The sequence below is a fragment of the Macrotis lagotis genome, chromosome 7, assembly GCF_037893015.1.
Source record: "Macrotis lagotis isolate mMagLag1 chromosome 7, bilby.v1.9.chrom.fasta, whole genome shotgun sequence".
Lineage (NCBI taxonomy): Eukaryota > Metazoa > Chordata > Mammalia > Peramelemorphia > Peramelidae > Macrotis > Macrotis lagotis.
The window spans coordinates 13,183,890-13,201,724 of NC_133664.1; the positions used below are offsets into that span (position 1 = coordinate 13,183,890).

Sequence of the window (17,835 nt, forward strand, 5' to 3'; positions counted from 1 at the left end):
TACAAGAGTGAATGAATGAATGGATATATGCATGCCTATGAAGTACCAAAATGTATCAGACTTTAGACTGTATACCACAGACACAAATACAAGAGTGAACCAGACCCCTGTTCTCATGAAACTTATGTTCCACTGTGGGGGGGGGGGGCATCGCACATAGGTAGAAATGACCAAGAAAGGTTTGAGTTATGAAGTCCTAGGAATAGTGAGTGGAGAGCCATCCAGTGTTAAATGCACTTGATGGAGTGATATTATGGAATTGGATATTCTTGACTATTCATGATTATACCTATGAATTGGGGGGGGGGGAAGGCAAGATGTCCAAGGTGGATGGATTGAAAGCGTCATCCAGGGCCAGTCTGATGACAAACTTGTACTCCCTGACAGGTCAAGGAGGGAGCTCCAGGTTGGGCAAATTAACTCTCCCAAGGAGGGAGCTATAGCTTCTAGCTGTCTAGAAAGCTCTGATCCAGGGGGAGAGAACAGGGTCACCTTCCTACCCTGAACATGGGAAGCACTGGAATGGAACCTGCATGAATGAGATTTTGATAACCTAAGTTTAAACTTCCCAAGACTTCCAAACACAATTTATCTATTTTCACAGAGAATTTCTAGCAGCAAATTCATAAAAGCTAACTGACTGGCTCATATTTACACGGAAACCCTAAGTCAGAGAATCAATCAGGCTCAGCTCTTCCTAATTTGGTATTTGTTTGCTGAATGATGAATTTAAAACAAGCATTTAATCCATATTTGGGGGAGCTCAGTTTGGTATGAGAAAGTTGCTGGCCTTGGAGGCAAAAGAGTTCAAATATTGGTACAAAAACTTTCTAGCTATAATTACCTCACTTCTAATATGAGAGAGTTCAAGACTGCTTTCTTCTCAAAGTCTCTGATCCCTGATTCTTCCTCATGTTCCTTGCAATAAGGTTCTGCCAGGATCTAATTATTAATACAAAGTTCTAGGTCTGGTTTTTAGAGCTCTTCTGAGCTGAGTAAGACCCCGCCTAACTTATTGCATGTTGTTGCTAATATTTGCTATTCCTAGTACACAATTCTCAACCTCCTGCCTTCATCCCTTTGTTCAGGTTGGTCATCCTACCTGGACTGCCTTTCCACCTCTTGGAACACATACTGCCAATGACCTGGAGCTTAGCTCCTGTGCCATCTCTTGATTCCCACTCTCTCTAGACTAATGCCCATTCATTATTTTATTTTATTTTATTTTGAGCTTAGTTTCATTCCTTTATTAGTGTATATATATTCTCCCAGGAAATTATAAAAGTCCTTAAGCATTTGTTTGGTTCTTTGTAAATCTAGTACCTAGGACAGTGCCCTCCTTGCTGACTCCAATGGGCAGTGGGACAGAGAGATCCTGGACTGATAATCCCAACTTGGTGAATCCAATATGGGCTTAGACATTTATTAGCTCTGGGACTCTTGCTACCTCTCTGAGCCTTAGTTTCTTCATCTCTACAATAGGGTTATAATCATGCTCTGCTGGGTCGCAAATTTCAACATTCTGAACTCCAGATGTCACACAAACTGAATCTATAAAGAGAAGCACAAACACATAGAACACAATGCAGCTCAGGTGACACCTGAACTGGACAGCAGAGGAAGGTGGGGATCCTGAGAGATGGAGGAGGAGCTAGATAAAGGTGCAAAGGTGGGAAATGGAAAGGAAGCAGCTTAGCAGCCCTGTGGAAATGGAGCAGGGTTTGAGCAGGGAGTGATCTGAAATAAAACTGGAAAAGGAAGGAGGAAGTACATGGTGGGGAGGGGGCTGGAGATGGGACCCTCAGGATGGCATTGTTTCCTAGAGGCAGAAGGGGATCAGTAAAGATGGGAGGGTGGGGAGAAAGGGTTTACCAAGTTCAGATCTGGGTCTTAGGAATATCGACTTGGAAGAATGCCAAGGAGAAGTTAGTAAAGAGCAAGGCAGGGAGACTCCCCGGGAAGGGAGAAGGGTCAAGGGCCTTAACTAGGATGCCAACACTGTAAGGGGAGAAAGGGAGCATGGAAGCAACAGACAGTATAAAGACAGAACCCAAAGTTCAATTTAATCTGTACCCCAAGTGCAGGGAGTCACGTCTAGGACCATTAGTCCCCAAGATGAGTTTTGGAAATAAATCCCAAACACAAGGCTTTTATTCAATTTCCTAGACTATACCCGGCATCTGGTTTCTGATGAACCTCCTAATTAATAATTCACAGTGTAGCTTTTAGAAACTGACTCCACACACACACACACACACACACACACACACACACACACACACACACACATACACACACACCAATAAATAAATTGGACCAACATGGATTTATTGTGCCTAAGTTAGGGTAGTATCTGTTTTCCCCTAACCAAACATTCACATGCTTTCCCCCCAAAGAATCCCAGGCAGCAATGGCAGCTCCCCCTTTCCCTCCACAATCATCTGCCTCCTAGCCTGTACCCAGGCCTACATTAGCTGCCACAACCAACTAATTAAAGAAACAAAGGCAAACTGGAAATCATTAATGAGAAGGCTCCTGATTACATTATGGACTTCTGATTTGGAGGGCTGTCACACAGCAGGGGCACTGATGGAGACAAGAAGGGGGCTGGCAAGCCAGAGAGTTCCAGAAGCCATGGCATTGCCTGGCATGAGATTTTTGGTCTCATGTCTCTGTCTCTCTCTCTTGTCTATCTATCTCTATCTCTCTGTCAGTATGCCTCTTTCTCATTCTCTCTCTCTCTCTCTCTCTCTCTCTCTCATATTAAGAATCTGTTACAAGCCCTGGTACTCAGCTCTCTGGTGAGTAAAGGGTCATTAACTTTAATTTGACCTTCAGTAGAGGACAAATATGGAACTAGCAGCATGGGGTCCCCCCAGGCTCATTCAGCTCCCACACAGCAAATCTAGTCCCAGGAGCCTGGATGCTTGAAGCCATTTCTCAGATCTCAGAAAACTGACTTCCCACATTCCCTCCTCACTCTCCTGGGTCCACAAAAGAAAATGTACAAACACTATTTTCTTATCTTCAGCAGAGTTTCTAAAACCCAGTCAATAGATAACACGGGCCCCCGCCACACTCAATTGAAAGGATGTGCCTTGCTTCACTTCCCACTTCTGAAGGATAGGGGTGGGAAGGGCTCAACTTGGGTTCCCAGTATCTCCCATGGAATCACTGGTTTCGAGCCAGAGAGGACCTTCAAGGTCATCTAAACCAGCTCTCTCATTTCATAGAGAAGGAACTTATGACCCAGGCAAGTTCAATGATCCCCCAAATTTTTGTTAGGAATTGATGGCTGAGTCAAGAGAGCCCCCTAAACCAATGTCCTTTTCAAGCTATTTCAAAAAACAAGTTTCAGTTTAGAACACTTACTGAAGTGTTGTGGCTACTGGTGCTAGGCTTGGAGTTGGAAGATTGGGTCCTACAATCACAGAACTGGAAAGATCTCAACAACCATTAAGATCACCTCATGCACAAAGGAATTCCCACCATAACATACCAGATGAGTGATCATCCAGTCCCTATGGGGAGACCTCCAAAGAGGTCTCAAATATTTATTAGCTGTTTGGTCCTAAGTCACAATGTCTGTGCCTCAGTTTTCTCACCTTCATTCCATCCTAGGGCCACAGCTAACTCTCCTGATTTCTTTCTCCATCATACCTCCACAATCTGCAGCTCTTTCAAACTAGAAGATCCCTTCTCCCCAAAGATTCCACTTCTCTGCAGTCCCTTCCTCTGACTGATCAGTTCCTCCAGGGGCCACCATTTTAAGGCAAGTATGTAAGATGGTGGCATCTTCAACCTTTCTATCATAGCTGGGCCCCCACTCCAGGTTCTTAGGAGTTCTTTTTCCACTTTCTTTTCTCAATGGTACTTTTCATTCAGCTGATGACAATGCTTGCCTTTTCTGATATCCCTAGGACTGAGCAGACTCCCTACCATTTAGCATGTTCTTTTTGTTTGTTTGTTTGTTTTGCAAAGCAATGAGGTTAAGTGACTTCCTACACAGAATCAAGTGTCTGAGGCTGGATTTGAACTCAGGTCCTCCTGACTCCAGGATTGGTATTCTACTTACTATGTCACCTAACTGCCCCCCATACAGCATGTTCTAAAACTCACTGTCTTGACTGGATTTGAACTTCTACAAATGGCCTAGCCTAATGCAACAGTCTCCACTATCCCTCTCAAAACTAATTTACATTATTTTGTATCTACTTCATATTTAGTAATCTGTGTAGTCATCATACCCCATCCCCACCGCTACCCAGTGGATAGAAAATCCTTGAGAGCAGGGTGGGTTTTAGTTTCCTTTTTTTATTCCCAGTTCCTAGGATAGGCATTAGAGGTCCTCAAAGAAAGGCTGTTGAGTTAAATTGAAATATAAACATTGAATACTGTCATTTTTAAACTATCAGAGATTTCCCACAAGTAAATGGACGTCAGAGACAAGTAACTGTTCCTTGAATGTTAGTAGTTATTTATTTTGTTAAACAATTTCTTTTATCAACTTAGTGGGACTCCAGAAGGTTATTTCACTTTTTTCTCATCATTTCTAAATTTTTATATAATCTGCAAGATTCACTAGCTTAATGTTATAAGTCTGGAACCTCAACAACAACACAAAGGCAATTGCAAAAGGGTTAAAGCATACCCAAGAACCATGGCTGATCATTTGGACTTAATGTCTCTAATTGCAATAAACAGTGACATGGGATTGGAGGGGGAGAGTTGGAGGGGAGGGGGAGTGCAATTTTCGCCATGCCCCAATGGGAGTATGAAGGGAAATTGAGAGAACATCTGCTCCATCCGTCACCAATTACTCCTGGATGAGGCTTGTCCTGTTATTTTCTCATTTTCAAAACATCAGATTTAAAATGAAGAAAATGTCTATTTTGGACTTCATCAAAGTCCCCAGCCTGAGGACTCACAAGGTCATTAAGACTTAAAAAAAGGAAAAAACAGAAACAAATATGTGGAGGAAGCCAGTGGATTGTAGTTCAGCAAAATCATGGATGGATGAAGATGGGCTCATTACACAGGGAGGGAGAGATGAGGTGCATTAGGAAATACTGGAATGAGTCTTTCCACCAAAGAAAGGAGACCTACAGCCAACAACTGTCAGGATATGAAGTAGATATTGGTAATGCATGAGAAGCTGGGCATTCTGCATCATCCATCACCCAGGCAGGAAGATTTGGTTCTAGCAAGTTTCGGAAAAATTCCCAGTAACACTGGCACATGAAGGAGACAGAGTACCCAAGTGGAAACAGAGGTCAAGGGGTCAGTTGTTGGCTCTGTTACTGGCCAAGTTACTTTACCCCTTCTGGGCTTTGCAAACTGAAACACAAGCTATTATTATTGCTATTGATTATTATCATCATCATCATCATCATCATCATCATCATCATTGTGCTGTTGCCTCTCATTGAAATTCTAATTTAAAAATAATTAGGTGCTATGCTCTAATTATTTAAAACCATTCAGCACAGACAACACAAGTCCCAGACAACAATCCCCTCCCCCTCTTTCCAAGGTCATCTTTTATTTTCACAATAACATTCAGGCTGACTTGAGGCTGCCAATGAGACCTTGAGAACAAGTCTCTGTAAATCCTCTCATCATGAAACACCAGAAAGGAGAAAGAAATTCAAAATAAGAATGATTTGACCAATGTGTGAACCTTCTGGGCTGCTCCTTCCTCTCCAAAGTGGCCTCAAGGTCATTGGGAGAATTCAATCTCACGAGGCCAAGGTTTAAAGAAACTATAAGGTAGATTGAAATAAGCCTTTAACTTGAAAATTAAAAAAACAATTCTCCTGGAAATGAACAACAAAAAGAACAGGGAACACACACAAGGTCTCAAGTTTGGAGGTTTGGAATATTTTTTCATCTCCTTTATATGGGTGCAAGAATACACACTCTTCAAAATAGGTTTCTCCTAAAGTAAAACATTCTTTCACTTGGAATAGAGCAAGAAAGACACAAGAGAGTTAATATGGCATAGTGGATGGAGACTCATCCTTAAGGCCAGAAAGAATTTGGTTCCATATGGTTTGTCTCCTGGGAATGTCCCAGGAACTCTGAGATTTTCAGTTGTAGAAAAGTTGGCTATCTGTGTTGGGGCAAGTTTCCTCACATGGAGTTTTTTATACTCGTGAAATCCCAATTGTGACAAACAAAAAGAACATTCAGCCATGATGAACTTCAAATGCTAAGATTCTTCCATATTCTGTCACTTTTAAATTTATCCAACCCTAAAACCACTGAGAATGGCAGGATGTCTAAGACCTTACTGGATTACTACAGAAGTTGGAATTTGCCCTCATACCGTAGTAGGCACAACCAAGTAGGGTCCTGGAAAATGGTTTAACTGAGCACCAAGCTGAAGAAAGTCCACACTAGTCATTGAGGTAAAGAGGCAAGGCTTATTCCATATGTTTATTCTAGAAATTAGGATTCCAGAAAACTGAGACAAATTCTAACTGCCCCTTCTGGCCAAAAGGTGATAGACTGAAGGAGAGGAAGTGACACAATTCTCAGATGTGGCAAATACATTGATGGCTTTGCTGGACAATATGGCCTTATTCTAAGAGATGACTTCTATTTGGGGGAAGGGACATAGTGAAAAAGTGAATGGTGACAGGTATGCAAAAAGGAAGCAATAAAACATTTTTAAATATGCAGAAGGGGACAAAAATAGAGTGATTTATCTCCCGCCTCTTAAAATGTAATCTATATTTCTGAAGTAAAAGGGGAGTGATATAATGGACAGCACTGGAGTTAGAGTCAGAAAGATCTTGGTTTGAATCTCATCTCGACTACTTACCAGCTGGGTGACCCTGGTTAAACTACACTGATTTCTTCATCTGTGAAAGGAAGAGACTAGATTTGATGACATCTCAGGTTCTTCTAACTCTGAATTTGTATCCTATGATGAATCCTATGACTTGGGTTCAAGTCCCACCTCTGGCATCTACTGTCTGTTGACTCTGGGCAAGTCAAATACCCTAGTCAACTCTCCAAGTCTGCATTGGTGAATGGAATTTCTGATTCTCTACATTAATGAATTGTCACGTCTAGTTTCTATCCCTATATTTCTCTTTTAAAAACCTACAACTATACATAACCTAAGAGGGACTTCCAGACCAAGATGCCTAAATAGGATGGAGGTATCCCATCTGCCACATGGAGCTTGCACCAGAATGAATCATGATCAAGAAATCAAGAAATGGGAAGATGGCCAGGTAGTGTTATAGACAGAACATCAGGACAGGAGTTAGGAAAATTCAAATTCAAATCTATCCTTGGAAACTAGCTGTGTGACCATAGAAGAAATTAAGCAAAAGATAAAAAAGCTACTGAAAAACTGTTGAGGAAAGAATTAGGAGAAAAAGTGGCTTAGCAGAGTATAGGTCTAAACCTTCCCCCTCCCCCAAATGGATAGATCGCACTGAAATGGCTTGATGACATAATCAGAACAATGAAAAGAAAATTAAAAGATTGAAAAAAAACAGAAGAAAACATAAGATAATGGATAAAGAAAAAAAGGGAATGGCTCTAGAAATCACATCACAGAGAGCTCATTTAAAAATTGTTGAATGCCTATCAGAGAAAAAAAATCTCAAACACAATATTTCAAGACATCATAAAGAAAAACTGTCTAGCTCTATGAGAATCAGAGGATGGAGAAAAGATAGAAAAAATCCGTCAATCACCTTCTGAAAGGAACTCCAAAGGGAGAGCTTTGGCACATTTATGGATGACTTCAATAAAGGCCCTTTATAGCATCATTATGAAATTTGCAGATTACACAAAATTAGGAGGTGGAACTAACAGGCTGGATAACAGAAATAGGACTCTATAGTATCTCAGTGGGCAGAATAATGGACCCAACACGATCATGTGACTAATAATAATTACAATAATAATAGGGTGCATTTTTCTAACACTTGAAGGTTTATAAGAGTAGCTGGATAACTTGGTGGATAGAGAACCTGAGTTCAAATCTGGTTGTGTGATTCTGGGCAAGTCCCTTAACCCTGTTTGCCTCAATTTCCCCATGTGCTGGAGAAGAAAATGGAAACCCCTCCAGTATCTTTGACAAGAAAACCCCAAATGAAGTTGCAGAGTCAGATGTGACTAAAAGGATTAAATAATAAAGGTTTACAAAGTACTTTATATTTTATCTCATTTGATCATCACAACAACCTTTTATTACATCCATTTTACAGATGAGGAAAATGAGGTATTGAAAGTTCAAGTGATTTGTGCATTCAGACAGAATTTATTCTTAATGAACCTATGATGGCTCTGAGGGATTACTGCTTTCATTTCTTAAAGTAATCACATCCATCAAATTGTCAAATTCTGCCTGTCATCCATCCCATCTTAGTTTCGGAGACTTTGAGTTGTGAGTGCCAAAACAGAGGCTGCTTGAAAGCAGGGACCTTTTCCTTTGTCTCTTTACACCCCAAGTATCTGGCACAGACCTGGAACAGTGGAGGCATTTAAGAAACATTTGCCCATTCGATTGTAAGTTTTTTGAGAGCAGGGACTATTTTTTGCTTCTTTTTCTATCTCCAGCATGTAGCTCTTGATTAATAAAAAAAAAGTTTATTGACTGAATGATTGATTGATGTCCAGGTCCCAAGCACCTCTTCTTTCCACAATTTTTCAAATAGCGATCACAGTAGCTCCATCAATTCTGCATGGCAATGAATGGCTTCAGGTTCAGATAGTCCTCAAGACCAGGTGACAAACTCATTTAAGGCAGCTAAGTGCTCTCTGACACCCTCCTTTCTTGTTTTGGACTATAATTTCCCTCCATTATTTTTACTTCCATCTTCATCAGTTTAAAGATCCTTCTTGTTGATGGAAAAATAATTAGTGAATTAGGAGCCATAGAATCACCCCTCCCTTTTCTGCCTGAAAACAAAGCAGACTGCCCCAAGGAACTCACCTAGCCAAGCCTCACTCCTCTTCTCTACTCTTCTCTGGTCCCAGCTACAAAAGATTTATCCCACCCCTTGCCTTGGGGAATTGCTCCCCACCAAGATATGGTTTCAGTCCCCAGAAACAGAATTCCTCTAATCTGTTGCTCCCTGTACATCTTCCTCATCTTTCCTGTGTCTGTCTCAGGAAAGAGACTTAGAAGGATGGGAAAGGCTTCATCCCTACCCCAACATAGCTCTAAAGATTCTGTTTATTCCCCTTCTGTTCTTCCTCTGGGTCATATTTTTCTTCCCTTCAACATCAGGGCTGGCTTAGAATCTTTTCTGTCTCTTTAGAGGATTTATTCTTCTGGTTTTTAAAAATTCAATTATTTCTTACTATCTTAATACATTTTTTTTGGATTGTAAGTTTATTAGTAGAGAATTTCCAGTGTGGAAACTCCCTTTTTCAATGCAGGTCAACACCTTCTCTGAAACCTACATAAAATCCTACAAAACTACCTAGAGACTGACAAGTGACTTGCCCAGGGTCATACAGTCCATATGTAACAAAAGCAGGATTTGAACACAGCTCTTGCTGACTCTAAAGTCAGCTCACTCTCCACTAAGCACTGCACTCTCTCATAGGAATTCAAATTCTTAAAGAAGCCAGAAGAGAAAGCTGTCCGATGAGCCCTTTGACCTTTGCTCTAGAACCTCAGTAAATTTGCATTTCTTCTTCTGCAAAGTCTCTATAAGAAATACAGACATGGTTTAGCCCCCAGAGACCAGTGGAACAGCTCCCCAGTTCCCCACACTTTCTGAATAGGGGGTTCAGTGGCTCCCTTATCTGTTATTAGCTGCTGAGGCAAACTGCCCCCAAGATGTTTTGCTAGAATATTTCAGAATCCCTGCCTCACAGCTTCTGCTGATAAAATACCGCCTACCTGTTTGCTCACACCTATGATGCTTCAGGGAGTTTTGGTTGGATAAAGAGAATGAGACCAGTTTAGGGAGAGCTCTGAGTATCAGGCTAAAACCAATAGGGCAATAGTCCCTGATGAGCTGGAAGAGACATCAATCACATGGATGTGTGCAGAAGACTAGTGTGGTCAGAATGTAAAAGATGGGAATTCTTAACCTGGGGTCTATGGGTAGATTTCAGGTGGCCTAGGAACTTGGATGGGAAAAAATACATCTTTATTTTCATGAATATTTGTTTTCCTTTGCAATCACATGAAGTTCATTTTATATATTGTATGCATTTAAAAACATGAACCTGAGAGGGAGAACATAAGCTTCCACAGGAGGCCAAAGGGATTCATAACACCCCAAAGGATAATTTCCCCTGGATCAGAGAGAGGAGAGAAATATGGTGTGAAAGATGAAATGACTGAGGAAGTAAAGGTTTGATTTCCAAGTGAATTGATTTATTAAGCAATGCCAGCAATTGCCCCAAAGCCAGAATAGATCTGCTTAGCTTCTGCCTGGACCTCTAAAATAGGGGGAGATAGATTTATGCATGAAAAACAATTGGTAATACAAGAACAACTAATTAAAAGGAAACAATAGAACATTAGATAATCTGATGTCTAATTTGAAGAAAAATTAGGGAGATTCTAAATTGAGAGGGAAAGAGTAAACAGATGCAATCCCCCAAATTCAGAAAAGGAAGTGTCCAGCTCCCCCCAGTATCTGTAAACAATCAAAGGAACATCAGAAGAATACCTGACCAATCAGTATGGGGTCTGTTCTTGGATAAAACATATGGGTTGCTTGGGATATACAAGAGTGAGATGTAAAAGTGTGATGTCCTTGCCTCAATCTTTGAATCTCACTGGGTCTATGGATGGTGTAATGTAAGGGGAAGCTCTGGACCGAGGCCACCGGAGCAGGTCAAAACTCCCGTGCCGATCAGTAGTGGGATCGCGCCTGTGAATAGCCACTGTACTCCAGCCTGGGCAAGATAGTGAAGCCATCCCAGTACCCTACAAGATTATTTTATAAGGCAGGTTCAGACTTCCAGGCGTCTCACGGCCCAGGTCATATGACCCTCATGGGTGGCCTCGGTCCAGAGCTTCCCCTTACAGTGTAATCCAGGTCTATAGTGAAGGGTCTCTAAATAGAGGTGGTCCACTTTCACAGTCACCTAGCTTTGGGTCGTAACAATACAATAAGGTTTTCTCACCATTCTCACAATTGAATAAAGTTTTTTCACAGGAAAGAATTCGGATTAGACCCATAATTGAATAAAAAGGGAACTGAGCTACTCCAGAATTAAGTTACTAGATAAAGTTCATGGGATTCACCCAGTTCCTATAATTAACCACTTGTTGTCCTAATCCCCTCAATTTCCTCAGAAAAATAGGTATGAAACTCAGTTAGGAGTCTATTAGATTAATTTAAGTAGAAGGTGATGATGTCATTTATCTGGGAGAAGTGAGCATGATTAAAAGAGATACCCTCAAAAGCATCTGTGGCTCTTTGGCTAGACTGGATTAATCAAGGATGGAAGAGAGATTGGACCAAAGATAACTAAGTAGGAAATGGAAGTATTCAATCTTTTTTATTAGAGATATGGGAAATTGAGTCAAGGATGCTAAAACTGGTGATTGGAAACTCACCTTCATACCTCTAGGCTCCCTGCTTCAAATTACCAGGATCACATATTCAAAGGAAGGCAAAGTCTGGACACCAGGCATCCCCACTTGGCCATTTCAGACCCTTTCTCAAATATCACTATCCCGTCTGCCCTATAACCATGAGTAAAACGGGTGTACAAAAATTGTACAATGAAGGAGAACCAACCAAAAAATACTAAAGGGAGGCTTTCCTCCTCTCCCTCATCCATATACATGTATAGAGAGTAGAGTCTATGGCCAGGATTGAAGGTTTAACTTAGATCCAGAGATAGAGATAACAGATGTTTCGAGATGGCAGGCATCTTAGACTTAATCTGTCTACTCCTTCACCTTCCATTCATACAGTCAGTCCCTCTCCAACAATCCAGACTGTTAAATCTGTGCCTCAGTAGGTGACTTCCTATGGCCAAAAATTCATCCAGCATCCAACTCTCTAGGAAATAGCCTCTCCAAACAGAGCTGGGCTGGCTCTATGATGCCCGATGTCTATTGTTGCACTAATTCTCTAAATCTTCTTAACATAGTAGAACTCCTATTCAACATGGAATTCTTTAAGAACAAGGTTACTTCTACCCCCAGGATCACATTAAGGAGTCTTTAAGACAGAAGATCTTGAGTTTCCAGCATTTGAAGGAGTATCAAGAGTCAGCAGTGAAATGTAGGAGGGAAAGAAAGCTAATGCAAAATTATGCTGCATGAAGAGAGTCAGAACCTTCAGAGAGGAGATGAGAGTCTCACTATGCTCTTCCCCAGGAGACTGGATCTGGTCCAAAGGACCCAGTTCCCAGCTCTGAATTTTGGAAATAACATTAATAAGAGGAAGAAAACCAAGATTGGGGAAGTGACTTTCTTGAGTGCAGGGACCAGATCTTGCCTTTATTTGTAACCTCAGCTCTTAGCGCACAGTAGGTACTCAAGGGCCAGTTGAAGGAACTGTGGATACTTGGCCTGGAGAAGACAGTCTTGAAATGGGTATTATCAGTCTCTTCAAGTGATTAAAGGATTGTCATATGGAAGAGAGAGAATCAAGTCATGCATTTATTAGGTGCTAGCCTCTGGGTAAGCACTGGGAATATAAAGCAGAGCAATTTGTTCTGCTTGGCCAGAGAGGCAGAAGTAAAAGCAGAGTCAGATCATACTTAAGAGCAAAGGTAAGACATAGAGTGTCTTCCTTGTGTCCTGGCTTAGCTCACTTTCTGATCCTTTATATGCTCTTCTCCCCTCTGCTCCCCTTAGCTCACTTTCTGGTCCCTTACTTGCTCTTCTCCCCTCTGCTCCTCCCCACCTTCCTGTTTCCCAGCTCCCCTTTCCATAGAAGCTTTCCTCAGTGAGTAGGCATGGTCTTGTTAGTTTTTCTGTCCTTCATGCTTAGCATAGTGTTTGACACAGAGTAAAGTAATAAATAACAACTTCTGGCATTACTATAGGACTTGAAGGTTTACAAAGTGCCTTACATGATAATTCATTTGTTCACTGATTAATTTGGGCATGAATGAATGCTTCCTTTATATTACTCTGCCACTCAAGCTTAGGGATAGTCCAGTAACATTGTAAAAAAAAGTCTTTAAATATCTTCACATAATTTCTAAGAGAACAGTTTTAAAGAAACTGTTTCCTTTCATTTAAGGACATTTTAACAGTGACATTTATTGAACAAAAGTTAATATTCAATGCCAAGAAATGTCTTTTGTTTTCAGTTAGTGTCTCTGTCCATCACAGGACCAGAGCAAAAAGGGTGCTGGGCTTTTGGTCATGAGCTCAGATAAAAGACAATGATTTTCATTATTTTAGCAGACTTCAAAGACAATGCTTTTTGCCCCCCCCCCACTGCTTCCTCCACTAAAAAACATAACTCCCTGAAAAACATATAAAATCAAGGAAATGTATATTTCATAGCAGTACATGAAGCAGCCATGCATCTCAGACACAAAGATCATGGAATATAAAAAAAATCCTTTTTCTTCCCCAAAGAAAGAGAGAGCGCACTCCAAATCTACTCACCTGCCTTCCTGGCTTTGAAAGCAATGACGGCAGCAAGTTCCCTCTGAACCTGATATCACACAAAGAAAAAATAGCAAAATTAGAAAAAGATAAACTTCTCGTGCATTTCCTGTTATGTGATGAGATGCTGCTCAGATAATGTGGCTATCCCCTTTTAAAAATTGTTGAGGATTATAGTTTATTTGTTTTGTTGTTTAGTTCTATTGACCAATTATGACTGTGAATTTTTAAACCAAGAATATGAATGCTTTGGTGATTTTAGGAAAGATAAAAATAATAATAGCTATCATTTATGCCTGACATAAGTTTTGTCTCATTTGTGACTCACAGCCCCCTGTGAGGCAGGTGCTGTCTATGGTTGGGGAAACTCAGTCTGAAAAGAGTTGAGTGATTTGCCCAGGGTCTCCCAGATTGAAAGGGCCGTCATCAGAATGTGAACCCAGACTTTCCATTTCCAAATCTAACCCTTCCTCAAGTCGCTGTCTTGAATCATCCTAAAGGGCAGGTAGCCTCTTCTCCAGTGAGCTGACCCTTTCTTTACCATCTCTAAACTGGAAGAACTAAATTATCTTGTTCCCTGGCTAAAGGTCAAGATGACCAACGCCCAGTAGGTGATCAGAATATTCATCTGGGAAGTCCTGGTTTTCCTCTGTCGTCAGTCCAGGGGAGTTTCTCTGAGGTCCTTTCTCTCCTTACTGTAACCACTGGCTTCCTGCTAATGGGAAGGATGTGAGAATTTCCCTACAGACCAAACCCCAAATCAACATTTTCAGGTAATGATACAGTAATTAAGTTCTTTTAAGCTGAAATGCTAAGGAAGGAATTTACTAATGACTTTTCCCTTTGGCTTTTGGTTATCACTAATATACTCATATGTATGTTCAGCAATCTAGTAGGGCACCATCCTTCCCTAAAGCAGATAGTAGCCCCTCCAAGCCCCAGCAGAAAATCTAAAAAAAAAGCATGATTGGAAATGTTTGTCCTTCATTTTCCAAGAAGACCATGACATCAGGGAGGTGATGCCACGACAAGCACATAAAGTCGATTTGAATGAGGGGAGGCTGTGCTAAGTCACCAGACTCACTTTCTCCTCCAGATTTATCTGGGTCCAGTGGCTGGATATGAATCAGGATGACTGGAGATGGCCCTGGATGCGAGGCCATCAGGGTGAAGTGACTTTCCCAGGGTCACACAGCTAGTGAGTGTCAGAGGCTGGCTTTGAACTCCTCTGCAGATAACCAGATGAGGAGCTCCAGACTTGGTGTGACAGATATATGAGGCTGAGGTTGAAACCTGTCTAGCTTGCAAAAGTCAGTTCACCATACTGCAGCCCTCAGCAGTCAAAGGTCCCCATGTAGCCACAACAAAACACAGGTCAGTGGGGTATCTATGGGCATCTACAGACAATAATGACCACTGTCATTTAGAGAGTGATTTAGAGTGAGTAATTTAGAGTGAGGATTTTACAAATGTTATCTCATCTGGTCCTCACAACAACCCTGGGAGGTAGGCACTCCTATCATTTTCATTTTAGAGATGAAAAACTAAGGTATCCAATGATAAAAAGGACTTGCCCAGGGTCACACAGCCAGTCAGTGTCTGAAGTCGAATTTAAACTCAGGTCTTCCTGACTTCAAATCCACCTTGCTCCCAATAATGACTATAGGCATGCAATTTTCTTTTCTCTTAACAGTTTCTGATAGGAATCTTTCGAAAGTTCGAGCAATGACCCCCTCATATTCTCAAACAATAAATGATCCAGATTAGATTGGGCTTATCAATGGCACAGGGACAAGTATGAGTGGTATTGTTATAGGATTTTAAATCTTCCAAAGCACTTCACTGAAGGCCACCCTTCAATGACCTCAACAAGTGCGAGGAGCCACTCTCTCCATTTTATAGGCAACAGCCTCAGGAATGGATGGTCAGTGACTATCTCTACCTCATTTGTACAGAGTTTTCTTTAGATCTGCAGCTTTTATTGTAGTGACTGGCACACAGTAGGTGTTTGTTGACTGATTCCCTCCTGGACGACTTCTACTCTGCTCTGTACCATCACCCAGAAATCAGTCCAGGGCAGCAGGAGAGACTCCAGGTTTTGGAGTAAGTCAAGTTACTTTTACCCAGAATGCTCTTGGAGCCTACCCTGGCTTAGAGCAGGTAGGTCGAACTGTCTCCCCTGGAGTCTGAGAACGGGCCTTGGGACCACAATGTTCCGAGCTGCTCAGGGACTTGGCTTTGCTTTAGTTTTTACTTCCACAGGAAAACAAACATTTCTTTTAAAAATAAACTCTGAAGTTTCTAAAACAACAACAGAAGGTCCTTTCCTCGGGTTGAGAAGGCTGCTCCAAGCACGTTTCCTATCTCTTCAATCCATGGGTCAACAAACCTGCCCTGCCCCTCTTTCTGGAGGCCTTGAGCTCCCACCTCTCCCTGACATCATCATCCCCATTCTCTTCTCTTGGGGCTGCCATTCTCCTTGCCAAGGCCAACTCTCACCTGTGCCATGAACCCTTACCCTCCTGTCTCCATTTGTCCCTTCAATCACTGCCTCTAAACCCATGGACATCTCCTTCAGGAAGCCTTTCTCTGAGCACCCCCCAAAAGCACCGATTGCTGATTTTCTCCCTTTCATGGTCAAACTCTTAGAAAAGTTGGTCTTGGATTCTCACTTTCCTTCCTCCCTCCTCTCACTTCTTAAGTCCTTGGTGACCCTGCTTTGCACCCACCAAGCTCAGTGACACCTGATGATTAATGACTGGGGTCTTTCGATCATTTTTGTCAGAATTTCTTCTTGTTGTCCACTAGAGGGCACAGTGCACACACAGACATGGATCTGGCAGCCTTGAGTGTGAATCCTACCCTAGTCATTTACTTGCTGGACCATTGTTTTCTGCCTCACTTTACCCAACTGTAAAATGGGAACAATAACTATCTATGTCTCAGGGTGCTTGTGAGGATCAAAGAGGTTAATACTTAGTATTAATTATTATTAATCATTATCAATCAGTAAATGTTGCTTATCCTACCTTGTGATGGCTAAGTGCTGGGATACGAAATGAAGCTCTCAAAGGACTGGCTCATAAATAACTCTCTGGGTGGCTGAGGCCAGTCGTCCTTGATGCTTTTCTCAGTTGTCAGTCATGTCTATTTTACCTCCACAAGGTTTCCCTATCCCATAGCCCTCCTCCCCATGCTCCCACTCACCCCCTCTCTCCCAAAATACTATTGCCTTTTAAGAAGAGCCATCCAAGAGCTTCCATTGACTCCTTGGCCCCAGTAGGGGACAGGACCAAAAGTCATGGACAGAAGGAGCCAGAAGAGACTCAAAGACCTGAAAACCATTTAAGTAAAGGGAGCTACTCCATAAGACCCAAGGTGCCCTCCTAGAAGATCTTCAGAGATGAAGGAACATTCATTCATCAGGTATGTTCTAATGGGGATCCTTCCAGGTGGGTTGGATGACTCTCCAATCCTGAGAGAATGGAATATGATCAAGACTCTGCCCGTCCAGGATGCTTTACTGTACTCCCCATCGCTAAAAATTAAATGTGAGAAACAACTCTTGGGCTTTCACCTCACCTCTCTTGTCAGAGACTGAAAAAAAAGATTTCTTTTTTCTTTCTGATTGGGAACCTTTAGCTTTTCCCACCTCTGCCCAGACAGTCTTCTCCTCCTGCTCCCTGGATGCTGTCTACTCCTCTCATTGGTCAGTTCCTGCTTGGAGCTTCCATTTGAGGAAGTCTGAGGGCCATCTTGCTCACTTTTCACCTTCTCCAGTCATGACCCTCAATTTCCCCACCTTCCCCACTGATACTCAGTCCCTTATATGTGTTGCCTTGCCCCATTAGGTCAGCCCTCTGAGCATAGGGATTGTTACTTTTTTGTTTGTATTAATTCACGATAGCTAATATTTCTATCATTAGTTTCTTAATAATAGGTGCCATTAGATTGTAAGCTCCTTGAGGGTGGGAACTGTCATTTTCTTTGTGTTATTTTCATGCTAACTTATATTTCTATTGTTGATTTAATAATCACAGGTTCCATTCGCTTGTAGGCTCCTTGAAGGCAGGACCTGCCTTTCTTCTCTCTGTTACTTCCTAAACTTTACGAGAAGGGACAAATCACTTCTCTTTCCAAGCCTCAGTTTCCTTATCTGTCAAGTCAGAGAAGGTTGTGTTCCATGGGCCCTCTGAGGTATAAAACAATGAGCCTTCATTTTCTCCATCAGCAACAGCAGGTGTATAAATTGAGATTTGCCA

General features: G+C 41.7%; 1 protein-coding gene across 1 annotated transcript in view; it reads right to left on the bottom strand.

Moving 5' to 3' along the window:
• Positions 1-17,835, bottom strand: part of LOC141494001 (rap guanine nucleotide exchange factor 5-like) — a 163,278-nt gene that overhangs the window by 65,197 nt on the left and 80,246 nt on the right. The window contains exon 7 of the mRNA XM_074195202.1: positions 13,574-13,622. Within this exon, the coding sequence (XP_074051303.1) occupies positions 13,574-13,622 (49 nt within the window). The remainder of the gene's footprint in view (positions 1-13,573; positions 13,623-17,835) is intronic.